Genomic DNA, 14,277 nt, shown 5'->3' with positions numbered 1-14,277 from the left:
CGCATGTTAAACTGATAACCAAAGCAAGAAATATAAAATGCCTGCTAGAAAAAAAAAAAAGCTCTGAAACTTAAATTAGTTTTACAGTGAATGCAAACATGCTGTTTCAGAGCACTGTATGTATATATTCCCTCTCCTCTCCTACTGCTGAAACAGCAAAGCATGCATGGCAGATGGCATGATTCATCTGAAAATTACTCTAGCAGCACTCTATTAGCCTCTAAGGAGTAAACTAGGATAAAAATATTCTGAATGTTAACTTAAACTAGGCAGTTGTCATGAGGAGTCGTCAGGTCAATCTTCTTGCTTAGTTTGCAGAATTTTTCTTTCAAGCAGCAATAAGCATTATGTATGAAGATATGGTCATTTATTTGTTCTACCTACCAGGAATTAATACAGAAACAAGAAGGGAAGCAACTGAGGGACAAAAAGGTTTATTTTCCCATACACAAATAAAAAAAGTACCAGCCAAAGTCAGGCCAAGAGCCACAGCATATCACGTTAAGGATAGCACCAACCATTTCTGGCAAGATGGGATAGATTCAGTTTCTAGAGACTGCACATCTTATCTGGGAGAACAACGTGCCACAGGCCCAGTAGCTGAATGTAAATCTGCTCAGTTGAAGACATGGAAGGGACCTCAGCAAGTCCATCCCCTGCCCCAAGACATCAGCAATTATGTCCAAGACATTTGCAAGAAGCTGCTTGGTAATAACATCCACCAAGGGAGTCAGCCCCAGCCGCAGCCCCTGGCTCACTCACAGGTCCACAGAGGACACAGGTAGCCAGCAGAGACCCCCGAGGGGCTGAGTGAACGCAGTGAGGGGCTTCACGCCTCTGCTCAGCTGCGGTCCCACTCCGGGCTCCCAGGGCAGCACTGCCCACCAGCCCGCGTGACACGCAGGCTAACTCACCAGGGGAGTGACAAAACAAATGCTTGCGTCACATTCAGTGTCAAGGCAGCCTTACTAGTCAGCCTGCCCCAAAAATGCAGTTGGAGGACCGTGCCATCAGTCCCCCTGCTTCACACAAAAGACAGGAGTCAGCAGTGCTGCACATCTTCTTCCAGAGAAATTAAAAAACCATAGGAAGTAAGGAATTGGGTTCCCAGCTGCAAGGAACTCTGAGCACTCGTTCACAGACCTGTTGGACTAGCACACAATGCTTCCAACTGAAACTCCATCCCTCCTTTAAAAAAAAAAAAAAAAAAAAAACCACCAAAACACACACTTAGATGGTTCAGATTATGCTGACAGCACAAAAACTCACTACAGTGCAGGACACTGCCCCAGGACTGACTACTGTAACGTTAATTGCCTGGACTCTGGGCCCCAGGCTAAAAAACTCCTTCCCAAATAAACAGTCCACAAGAACCAATTTATTTTTTTGCTCCATCAACAATAATCCTCAGTCAACAGAAGCTGAATATTTGGTGTGCTTTAATATGCAGGTTAACCAAGCAGGGGGTGAAGCCAGTAACGCAGCTGCCCTCATCTTTGGGGAGAAGGTGGTGACACTGCGCTTAATGTCATCTCTTCAAAAAGGCGTTTTCTACATATGTATACGCTACCACGTCAGCCTCGTTGCATAACCGGGTTGTGCAATCATTGCAAATTCATTTACATGTTCATTTTTGTTCCAGAGCTCCAGGAGGGGGAAGGAGGGATCGCTGTCAAAGGACAGGGTGGACTTTGCAGAACTGGTCTCCTCGGCCACCGGAGGATGGTCTGAAGAGGGGTGAGAGGCAGTGGGAGGGCACCAGGACTCCCTCGCTAATGCCACTACTGCTCACCCAGAGCAGACGTTTGGAGCAAAGTCTTAGAAACCTCAAAGCAAAGTATGACTTCATAGCATCAGGGAATGACTAGTGTTGGCTTGGACTGCAAGCAGAGAAGATTATGGTTTCTCCTTTTAATACTTATTACTATGTCATTGCCACAGAACTGTAAAGAAGAAATAGGCAAGAGTGCAGTATCAGGTTTTCATAGACTGAACAAACTGGATTATTCAAGAGCGACTCAAGTTTCCTAACTCCAGCATGGAGAAGTCTGCACTAAGATAGCATCTCTCTATTTTTCCAAAATCAATTGCAACAGGCTGCATTTTAAAATACTGCTTTTAACTCCCATCCTCGTTTTTATTTCAAGGCGGCATTTACTGGATTTACTACATTTGTGGATAAGGGCACAACGCACCAAGGACCAGACCCTAGACCAGCATTAATACTCCACCGGCTAGAATATACACTCACATAATGTTAGGAGAGACACTCAGCTCTTGCAGCAAAGGCAAATCCTCAGCCATAAAGATCTGACACCAGAGTTTTACTCAGAGGCTGTGTATATTCACCAAGGAAAAAGGGGAAATAAGGCAAAAAAAATTAATCCCCCAACTGGAGCCAAAAGAGAAAGCTCCTGGTCCAGCCCCCTCCATCCCTCTCCCAGGTTTCCGAGCATCATGTCACCTGCATTTAAAACACAGAAGTGCCTTCCAGCTCTGCCTTAATGCTATCCCAAGGATGGCAGGGCCAAGATACCGTAACAGCTACGAAAAAGTGAAGCTTCTCCGAGTTAAACATGCAGTCTGGGTTTTCACATCCAAAAAAAAATTACACCTTTTTTTGGTATTGCTTCCTTCACTATAGGTTTCTAGATATTAATCAAAATCTAAATATATCTATCTAGATAAAAATATGCAGCGCATTTTTATTTATGTTTGAATTATATAACACAGTTTGATCAGATCACATGCGAGGCTGTATCCTCTCCCTAAATTTCAAATAGCTTCTGGTTGGAGCTGCAGCTCCGTCAGCTGAGCAGCGCTCAGCTCAGAGAGGCAGGGCTGAAGTAGGACAAGCGTAGCAGTGGCGGCAGGCAAACAGCCCCTGCAAATACCTGAGCCGGATCCGGCTCTGGAGACTTCACCTTCCTTAACATCACCACGAAGCTCATTAAAAAAAAAAATATATATATATATATATCTGTAGTAATACTAATGAATCTAATCAATAAATATTTATCTTGGAACAACACTTCCATCATGAATCTTTCACTTCAGCACAAGCATTGCTTTCCTCACCTGAGCCTCCAGAGACACTGAAAGACCTCCCTGAGGAATACAGGCAGCGGCACGGTATCCTCCGGAGGGGCCGAGGGATGTACCTTGCTGCTGTAAGTAGTGAGGAACCGATGTGGTGAATCACTACAAACTTCTCCCTGGAACAAGAGGAGATGTCCTTCCTTTCCCTCACCTCCTCTTCACACCTGAGCAGCCACCAGAGAAGTACCCACAAACGGGCCCGACAGACAGCGGCCTTTCAGCAGGACCCCGCCAGCGGGCTCAGCTCCGACCCGGAGCAGCCGCCGGGTCGCGGCTCCAGCACCCAGAGAAACCTGCACAGCAGCACCCTGCCAGCACCAGGGCAGAAGCCAGGCTCCAGGCCTTCCCAAAAAGCCTTCTCCTCACACCTCCCCACCTCTTCACGCCTTCCAAAGCTTGCATCCAAGAGGACTGCTGTTAAGGGCAGCTGGGAGCAGCCCTCGGCCCCGGCCCCGCAGGGGATGCTGGAGCCTCTCAGGGCAGCGCTGCAGGGGAAGGGGGAGAAGGGGGACAGGAAAGAAGAGGGGGACGAACCAAACAGTTACAAGTTACACCTGCTAATTACGCATTTCCAGAGGGGGGACAACAGCAGGAATAATCCCTCTTCCCTCAGCGTGCCACCAGGATGCCTTCAGAGCCAGGTTTTCTGGGAGAAGGGGTTGTGGGAGTTGCAAACAATTACATTTAATTTGAAGGTTCACATTTGAAGAGAATATTTTTGGAAAGAGAAATCAACAAGTTAACAGCGAGCAGGAGCACGGAGCACATAATCTTTTCACATCCTGACAGGGGAGAACTGCGGAGGCCTGCTATGAAGCATCTCTGAATAACAGCATCTTCATTTTTTGAATATCTAATTAGCAGTTTCTATATATTGCAAAGCATCGCTATAAGATATAATTTAGTTGGCAAACACTAAAGATCTCTCAGTCTGTAAGTATGCTTTTGGCAATCAAAATTTAAATCTGGATATATATCAGAGATATGTACGGCACAGGTACTTTTTTTTTATTCTAACAATTACATTCAAATTAGCAGATTAACTCAAATCAGTTTTAAGCAAATGCAAGCTACAAGCAAATCAGCCCCCACTACCACCACAACAGTACATTTTTGGATTGTTAGTATCCTTACTCCCATTAGCGGCTTCAAATACATTTAACATATATTAAAGGGCAGCAGACGAAGTGAAACAAGTTTTGTCTAAAACTAAGAAGGCTACAGATGCCAGAACTTAGCACCGACTCGGACCTGAAACTCACACATGCCAAAAAAACATTTGCAATTGCACTAATTCCCACTGTGGGAACTGAAAGGCAGATTCATATAACACAACGGGCAACAAATCCATTCCTTTAATTTCAGTCGCCAAATTTTAATTAATTTCCATCCAGGCAAACATTAAGCGTTTCTGCTGATCTTGCAGGATGTAAGCTCATTTGCACAATAAATGCGGTCTAACAAGTCACCACATTTATAGCAAGTTGCTTCAGTCTTATCTAACTGCGTAGTTTGAAAAGTCAGTGATGGGTAAGTGAAACTCCACCCACGTCACAGTTTCTGGAGTTAAGCATAAGAAAACTGAAGAAGTTGCGACCTTCTCATTGCAAGCGAGACTGCCAACAGTATTTGGACACTTAGAGTCCATATTCTGAACTACGCATATAGCCCTTGTTTCGGAAAGGGGGAAAAAGCATGCAATTTTCACTTCAATTTTCTTCTACAAAATCAATGTCCCTATCCCAACGCTCCAGTGCTCCCCTTCCCAAAAAAAGCTAAGTCAAAGACCCTCTGCTGCCCGTTCACGGTAATTGCCAAAAAGAAAAAAAAAAAAAAAGAAAAAAAAAAAAGGAAAACAAATCAAACTTGAATTAAATTGTATAAGTTTAAATAGGTCAGCATATAAACAAACCGGTCACAAGTTCTGCCTATGCCAGCAGGCACATATCACTGCAGCATTAAAGCAGAGACCATCAGCAAGAACAGGGATTCCCCAGCAGGTGGATGTGCCAGCAGAAAGGGCAGCGGGGCAGCCAGGGAATCAGCTTGCACATAGTGGCTGCTGCCCATCTACGCACGGCCAGCTCCAGCCCGGAGATTTAAGACCAGCTCCAGGTGAACAGCAGCGGTGCAGGGCCCTCGCAGATACAGCACTTTTGCTCACTTGCTGCCCTTCTCCTCTGCAACATCACCAGCGGAGCAAGAGAGCGGTGCCCTGGCTGCTCAGCTACCAAGCTGTGGATCAGCCTCACCAGCAAGCTGCTGCCCTCTGCATCTCCTCTCTTTATGAACCTTCAACTTTCCCCAAAACTACAATTTCCATGGAGAGCACGAAGGCTGCTTACTTCTATAACTCCTTCATGTATACACACCGCTCATTTCATTTTAAAAAGTTTTTAATTTCCTTATTTCTGCACATGATGAAAATTTCATTGCAGTACTAAATTAAAAGTGGGGGGGAGGGTGTCGCTAACGTTTTTAAGAGGGAGACGCCAACACCCAAGAAGCAGAAAGCAGCCCTCTTCACCCTTTCATATCCTGACACAGGAAAAGCATGGAGGCCTGGCATGAAGTGGCCTCTGAATGATAGATATTAAAAAAAAAAGAAGATGCTAATTAAATAAGAGCTCTTACATATTACAAAGCATAGCTAGGAGATATAATTTAGTCGCCAAATACTATGGGTTAAGGGCACCTCTGCTTGCAAGCACTTTTTTGGCAATCAATCCAGATTTAAATCTGAGTATGTACTATTTTAGAGACTATGTCCCACACATAGACAGTACGTTCTCTCAAGCACGCAAGTGCCAGGCTCCAGAACTTACACCCCTTAGACCTATGCAACAAAAACAGCCTTGACAAAATGAAAAAGGAGCCCCACATGGTCACACCAACGTGAGCCTGGGCTGCAGTTAACACACCAGCAAAGCACTTGGGGAAACACGGGCTGCTTAGATGCCATCACAGCAATCCCTGGCACGCTGGCCTGAAGCGGCAACGGGACCGAATGCACTTCCAGCTGTATGGATTCCTAGCATTCCCAAAAATTAGGTTTCTAAGGCTAGAACAAGAGAAGACTTGTACCTTTAAGTTTAATTAACTCTAGAATAAGACGTATTTTCAAACAGAACTATAACATCATTGATACTGTGCAGTGATGCAAGATGCCTTTAACAACAGTAAGTTGTCTGAGCAAATCGCGTGTTGCCCTCCGCTCCTCCAGCAAATTTCTCATCTCTGTCTGACGCGGCAGCTGTCAGAGTCCCAGGAAGTTTTCAGTGACTACATTTTTAAACCTAGCCACTTCTGGTCCCATGTACCACAAAGCAAAGCATTGCTAAACCTTTACCATTTACTGCAGAAGTGCTTCAAAACTAAATACGTTTGCCTCCTTAGGTATTATTTTAAGTGACCTGATAAAGATCGGTATCCACTATTGAAATCTAGCACAAGCACGAGGCCTAACGAAGTTCTTAGCAGATAATCATCAATCCAGTAAAAGCAGCTGACTTCGTTCTTTTTATTCCTCCACCTCCTCCGTTAGGAATGGAGGCCTACCAAGAAACTCCCTGATACAGCTGCTGCACTGCTAACTGAAGACATTTGCATATCACAAACTACAGTACAGGAATTAAGCACCTTTGTTTGATGAAGACATGTGAATAATATTTACTAAATATATTTAGAAATAATACTTAAATCAGTATTCAGTTTAATTCATGCTGAAGCTCTCTGTGGAGCAGCAGAGATGCTGTTCTTCAAAACGTGACTCTTCCCAGTGCACTTCATCCATTTCTGAAGTGCAGCCTATTGTCACAAAGAGCAGGGTTTCCCCAATATTTAAAACCCATTTCGGCACACCAGACTTACGAACAAAATGCTACAAAATTTATTAGAATATTAGTATGTACTACCATATGCTTAACTACGACTAGCTGCAGCCAGCAATTTGAAGTTCCTCCTTCATAGCAGTTGACAGTAAATATATTCATCTTTCACATATTTCTGAAAGAGGAAAACAATAAAGTATTTACCAGGTATCTTCAGTATATATTACTTCAGTATTCATTACTCAAGATTATAAAATCACTCCCATTAGAAATCCTTGTTTCGTATACTAACTTTCTCCCAAAACAGAAGGGGCTGAAGGTTGAATCTCTGTAGCCACAGCCCTACATACTTCACAAATCTGTGGCTGCAAAATGTATCAGCATTTTTGTTCCAAAAGCCAAGCACTCATTTTACAAAATATTCACCAGTTGTGTAAACAGGGGAACATGTATTTAGGTAGTATTATGCTTTGGAAACTGAAAAAAGTCTGAACAGACATCTCAAGAGTACATCATTTCTGGAGTCTTATAAAAAACTTAAAACGCTAAAAATATTGCCTATTTTATTGTTGATCATTGTATTAAAAAAAAACCAAACCCTCACATACCTTACCTAAACATCTTTATCCTCTTGTACCACGCTGCTTCACCATTCCATCCCAGGCAGGAAAAGCCCCAGTTCCCTAAACCACCAATTTCACTGACAACTTGTGAAACAGGGTAAGTGATACAAAAATAATGATACTAAGGAAGCAGCTGAGCGTGTCGTAAGGAATACAGTGGCAAAGAGAGCAGTTACCTCGGTTTTTGTACAGTTCCTAAAGAACTGTATTGAAGTTCTTTAAAGTCAGGCACTTCAGGAAAATTTAGTTCATTATGTCAGTATACAAAGCCACTCAGGCATTTTGTTTTGGTGTTTAATCCTACCTATAATCATACAAGTAACTGAACAGACATCACAGCAAATAGAAAATGGGCAAAGAAAATAAAGAGTATTTCCAACACATAATTCAAGGCCGTGGTGGGAAGCTCAAAACCACCCATGAACGCTGGGACACATCACACCAGACAGCACAAGCCACTGGCAGCGAGCGTATCTTAAGCATCCCAGCTGCTGAGAAGCGGCGCGGTCCCTCCTGGCCGCAACCTGCCTGCCACGCCGCGGGATGGGGCCAGGGGAGCCCACACACCACCCCAAAAACAGGGCAGCAGCATACAGGTTTGAGGCCAGCATGGGCTTTTTCCTTCAAGCAAGGGCTGAGGTCAAAAGGGCAAACACAAAAGGAGAAACAGAATTAAGTTTAAAAGGAACAAACTGTTCAGGGCCGGCATTGCGATACAGCTTCGCCATGAGTTATTCGGGCGCAGGCGAGGAGAGCACCTTGCACCTGCAAAGATTAAGCTGAACTTTCATACCTGAAACTTCTCACTTACTAAACGAAATGCAAGCTGGTGACTCACAGACAGACAAGGAAGGCTGCTACGAAGGACTTTTCAGTGGCAGTGAGCAGGTATGCAAGCCACTAAATAGTAAAACTCAAAACAGGGTGGGCAGAGGCTGGAACTGGCCTGGCCCTTTCTCCGAGCGTGCCTCCGCTGAGATCAGGCGTCGCAGCAGAGCAGATGCAACTAGAGATTCCAGCTGTTGAGGCTATTACTAGTGCCACGTGTAAAAAGGTATGACTGTAATTGCATTTATCTTGACAGAATCCAGAAATAGAAAACCAAACATAAATACCTATATATGCATATGCGTGTATGTGCTGTATGTATATAATACAATGCATGATGCTAGGGGGCCCACAAATCACCTACGGAAGCATCTAAAGGAACAGAGGTAAATGCCTACAGGTATGTAACCAGCATTGAGGGAATACACAGCAATTCTTCAAGGCAATCTTCAATTGTGGTATTTCCACGTAGAAAAAGAAATGTGTGATAAAAACCTCACAAAGATGTACTCATTTCACTTTACGTAAATTGTATAAATTTCCACGATTTAAATTTTTCACTGATGTAGAATCAAAAGCTTTGGACAACTTCTATGAAGATTATTCTTGATTTCTCAAAGTCTTTCAAACACTCCATACTATGTGTGGCTTTCAAATGAAATACACCACAACCCAGAATTTATTTTGCACTGAGACCAATGCACCATAGAATAGAGTCATGGCCACAGAGTATTCCTACGGTAAGGCCACCCAAAGCACCAGTCCCACGCCTGTTTTGTCCTCAGGCTTTCAGGCTTACATCCATTCAGTCTTCTGCAGCTAGGTATCATCTCTTCTCATTCCTTCGGCAATGGCAACAAATAAATTTAGGTGATCAAGTTTCCTTGGGGCTAGAAGTCGAGGAGGTGTAAACACCCATGCAACCTTAACACCGGACACTGTGAAAAATAAACAACCTATCCACCTTAAGTTGAGTGCCACCAAAACTGTGTTTTCTGTTTAAGAAAAATTATAGGTTTTGATTTGAACCCATTTTCAAAACCAGGCTAAAAGGATGAGACCATTCAAGGAAGCTTAACTGTGATAGCTCCTTTATGATAAATCTCAACAATCTTGCCATAAAGCAAAGACATCATGAAATACACGCATCAGAGATGTTTTATATTTTATATACGATGGTTAGCCAAAAAGCTATCAGATTTGAGTAAAGGAAGAGTTACCTACAGCTGCGGTAAAGTTCTTGGAGGACTGTAGACTGTCTCAAGCCCTATGTCTCCCATTAGCACAGATAAGAGAAAACGCTGTTTTCACTTCACTACTACTAGGAGAAAAGTTTCATTCTTCCATGCAACTTTCACAACAATTTCTTTGTTATCTCTGAAACAGATCTTGTTCTTGCTTCAGCTTTCTCTGAGCAACTCCGGTCGCTATCGGCACTCGTTCACACTCAACACTACAGCAGGTCTGACGGAGCACATCTCAAGTGCTTCATTCAAGGTAGCCGCCGTGCGGGGGGTCGTGCGGACTTTGCTCCCCTAGAGTTCAACGGGGGGGGGTGTTTATAAAGCAGAGTTTGTGCTAAGAAAGTCTGGAATAAACTACTTCATATGTATAACTGAGAACAATTTTACCTACTTTAATAAGCTACTACTGATAATTTTGTGTTACTGCCTTTGACTTCTACTCTTATTTAAACAGCCATTTTTATTTGAAAGTTTTTACTTGGAAGAACTTGGATGCTATTCAGAGCTCCCAACAGATAATGTTGACACCACTGAACTTCTTTATTCAGTGAAAAATGAAAAAGCAGCTCAACATCAGATGTTAAATCAGGGCAGTACACATTCACAAGCATTAGAGCATTTAGCCCTCATCTTCTGGGTGAGAAGCACAGCCTTGCCACTACGAAGAAAGTGCCCATTCTTTTTAATTTCTTGTGCATTTCACAGACTTTGTGTATAATTTGAAAGGTGCCTTGTTGCACTTACAAATATGCAAATTCCAACAAGATTAAGTGTCTCGAAGCTCTGTTTAAAGGGGAAAAAAAATAACCCCACCCTCCCTTTCTCAGACTGTGAAACACCCGCGCACAACGTACTCCTGGCCCTAAGTCAGAGCCAGGCTCTAACGCGAACCCGCGCTCCCTCTGTCAGCAGAAAAGTCCGCCGCTAATCTGTGCTCATCACCGGAGCAATGCTCCTCCTCTGCAGGGGCCCTCGGCTGACTCAGGCTTCGCTCCCAACCCTGCACCCGCACCTACAGCAGGTCCCCGGCCCCCAGAGCATGACCGAACCAACACCTCCCAGCTGGGAAAAAAAAAAAAATATCCTTCTTCAAGCTGAGCCGTGGTGATAAACGAGGCAAACGGGCTGCATGCCTCAACCACATCAGTTATAGCATTGACACCGAGTGGCTGCCAGTAACTAAACCTGAAAAGGTGTTGAAGAAACATTGCATTTATCTGGCCAATGTGGTAAAACCTGCAAGCGTGTAACTTTCTGAGCAGCCTGGCCGTGACGCGGCCAAAGGAAGCGATTAGGGCAACATGTCTCTAACGCAGAACAGAGTAACTACTTAATTAGGTAGGAGAGTACACGTGTATTTACCCGGTAGCAGTGGCAGGGTACCTACTGCACCCTACCAGGGGGTACCACAGCCAAAAAACGTACCGGTAACAGCTGTCCCTGTCATAGCGGAGGTATGTGGGCATAGGAAGAGCTCGCTCTGTCAGAAAGAGGAGTGCAAGACTTCTTATTTGCTGAAGCACCACAGGAAGAGCAGCAACACAATAGGAAGCACTTAATAAGTTACACAGCTAGCAGTTACTTATTTGCTCGCTTGAATTTGGGAGTTCATTGCTTTGATTTTATTTTTGTTTGGTTGGTTTTCACTTCTCTTCTACTCAATCTGAAATTGATGTATCTTGCTCTTTTCAAGGAGACTGAAATACCACTGGAAAAAACCCAGCATTTTCAAGTGACAAGCTACCTTATTTAAAAGTTGTCTGTCAGCTATCAATCATTTCACTCCTATTAGGGGTTTTCATGAAAGATGTCTTCAGACAATTATCCTTTAAATTTTTTAGTCAAACACATCGACAGAAACTAACAAATTACTTTTAAAAGCCTTAAAAGCCTTCACACTAAAAATGAGCTTAAGATTAATCTGCATTTCCACAGCAGGATGTTGCTTACCTCTAAATAAAATAGATTTGCAAAAATCTGATGTAACAAACATTCCTAGCTATGCAATTAAAAATACATAAGTACACGATTTGAGATGACACTTTCTTTTTTAAAAAAGAAAAAATAATACAGATACTAGAAAGTGAAGCAAAAGCTTTGGCTGGCCCCAACTGGACCAAAGTCACCAACACACCAGGACGCGCTGATAGTGTGCTAGGTACGTGCGCCTCACGCATTTATTGCCAACATTTAATCCCTCGCGGGGCGTTGGAGGCTCTGCCTTTACACAGACGGCTAAAGCTTATTCTGACAACGCTCTCACGTAACAGTGCCACAAAACTACGCGCCCTACCTCCACCACGAGCAGGGGCACAGGTGGGTGACACTTTTGACAGAGGCCTCGGAGGAAGAGGATTTGTTCGCAGCAGCGTTAAGCGTTCGCCACCCACAGGGATGCACCCACGGAGGGTACCACGGGCCCCACACAGCCACCGCCACAGTGGGCAAGGCCAGCGCGGCCACACGCGAAGCGACGCCAGGCTCAGGGCCACCTGCCTGGGAGGGCGGCCAGTGCCCGCGGGGCCTGCCGGGACGTGGCGAGCAGGTCCCCCCGGGGACCTGGGGACGAGGCAGCGCTCCGGCAGCTGGCCTTACGGCCTGGCTCTGAGCAGCACCGGCCGCTCGGCTCCAGCCTGCGCAGGGCCGAGCAGAAAACCCTGCCGCCAACAGGTTACTGCTACCAGCCTGCCACGGCTACCGGCACTGCGCTGCAGGGGGAAACTGTCCCGCTGTTTAACAGCGGAAAGACGTTCCCGCAACCCAAGTTTAACAAAGCCATCAAGACAAATACGGCGGCTTACTCATTAAACGCACGATATTTTTGCAACCCTTGTCCTGCCTCCGCTCTTTCCCCATCCCTCTCTGTTTGCTTCTGCCCCCTCTCCGCCGCCCGACGGCAAACCCCGCCGCGCCGGGGCGGCTGCCGGCACGGCACCCCCCGTCCCGGGCCGGGCACCCCAGGGGACGCGGCCGTGCCTTCGCAGCGCCCGACGGCCACCCCCACGACACGCGTGTTAGGCCCCGGCCCCGGCCGGCCGCCCCGGGGGAGCGGGAGGCGGCGGCGCTCCCGCCGGGTTTGCCCGGGGACGGCGCCGTGACACGGCGTGAACTTTTGCTTTCGGCGGGGCAGGGCGGGGGGGAGGCGGAGAGCGGCGAGCGGGGGGGCGGCCCCGGCCCCTCCTGCGCCGCACCGGGGGGAGGGCAAAACCGCTTTTTTTTTTTTTCCCCGTAGGATTTTTCCCTTAGGAAGGGTGAAATAAGTAAAATTTTAAGGGGAGGAAAAAAAGAAAAAGCAGCATGGAGCCGGAGCGCTGCGAACTGCGCGGCGGGCAGCGGGCAGCCCGCGGGAGGGCAGCGTGCCCAGCCGTTTGCAGCGCCGCGGCTCCCTGCCCGGGCGGCAGCGTGTGCAGCGCCGAGCACGGCGGCCACAGCCCCGCGGCGGAGCCTCCCGGGACCCCCCTCCGGCGGGGGTCCCCCACCACCCGCCCCTCACCTTCCAGCCGGCCGAGCTGTTGCTGTCGCCCTTATCCTTGAAGTAGGGGACGCTCTTGACCATCCACTCGTAGATCTGGGAGAGGGTGAGCCGCTTCTCGGGGGAGCTCTCGATGGCCTTGGTGATGAGGTCCGCGTAGGACAGGTTGCCCCAGGCGTTGCGGCGCGACGAGCTGCTCTTGCGGGGCTGCCCGGCCACGGGGCCCGGCGACAGACCCGCCACCGGCGGCGGCACCGGCGGCACCGGCGGCGGTCCCGGCGGGTGGAGGCGGCAGCCGGCCTCGGGCGCCGGGAAGTCCCCGCAGCGGCAAGCGGCCGCCTCCGGGGGAGCGGCGGCGGGGGGCAGCGGCGCGAAGTCTTCGCTCTCCTCTAGCAGGCTGAGGTTGCTGATGAAGTCGGCGCCGAGCGCTCCCGAGGCGGCGGCACCGGCCCCGGCCGCGGCCCCGGCCGCCCCCTCGGGCTGCCCGCCGCACGACGGCGCCGGGCTGGAGGTGGCCGAGCTGGGGGGGTTGAACTCCGGCCGCGGCAGGGGCCAGGTGCAGGAGCGGGGCCGCGGCAGCGGCTCGAAGTCGGGGTCGATGTCCACCAGCTGCGGTGCCTCGGCCATGGCGGGGCCGGGGCGGGAGCGCGGCGGCGGCAGCAGCGGGGCGGCTGGGCTCAGCGCCGCCGCCGCCCCATGCAGGCTCCGGGCGCGGACCGGCGCGGCCCCGACGGCGCGGCCGCCAACTCCCCTCGCGGCTCCGGCTCCGGCCCCGCCGCCCTGCCCCTGCCCGGCTCCCGGCTCCCTGCCCTCCGCGGCGGCAACAGCAGCAGCAGCGATCCGGCCGCCCGGCGCGCACCGACTGGAGCGACCGCCCCACGCGGGCCCGCCTCCAACCTTCCTCCTCCTCCTCCTCCTCCTCCTCCTCCCGGCGGGGAGGGACGGCCCGCGCCGCGCCAATGGCAGCGCCGCGCCGCCCGCCCGCCTCCCGCCGCGGGGCCGGTTTGGCAGGAGGGTGCCGGTGCCCCCGTGCTGTTTCTGGGTGCTTTTTGTTTTCCGGCGGCGGAGGGGGGTGAGAAGCGGCGAGCGGCCGGCGGTGCCCCCCGCAGCCCCGGGCTCGGCGCCGCCGAGGGGCTGCGCGGGCGGTGCCGGGGCTCCCTTGCCCCGGGCGGGCGTGAGCG

The 14,277-nt window shown here is 48.7% G+C and overlaps 1 protein-coding gene across 1 annotated transcript in view; it reads right to left on the bottom strand.

The window, feature by feature from the left end:
• The window catches only part of FOXO1 (forkhead box O1), a 64,380-nt gene extending 50,504 nt beyond the window's left edge, over positions 1-13,876 (bottom strand). The window contains exon 1 of the mRNA XM_075490290.1: positions 13,118-13,876. Coding sequence (XP_075346405.1) covers positions 13,118-13,723 — 606 coding nt within the window. The 5' untranslated portion in view covers positions 13,724-13,876. The remainder of the gene's footprint in view (positions 1-13,117) is intronic.
• Between the last annotated feature and the right edge of the window lie 401 nt (positions 13,877-14,277).

Source organism: Mycteria americana, chromosome 1, assembly GCF_035582795.1.
Source record: "Mycteria americana isolate JAX WOST 10 ecotype Jacksonville Zoo and Gardens chromosome 1, USCA_MyAme_1.0, whole genome shotgun sequence".
Lineage (NCBI taxonomy): Eukaryota > Metazoa > Chordata > Aves > Ciconiiformes > Ciconiidae > Mycteria > Mycteria americana.
The sequence above is the reverse complement of the archived record's forward strand: the minus strand, read 5'-3'. Positions and strand labels throughout refer to the sequence as shown.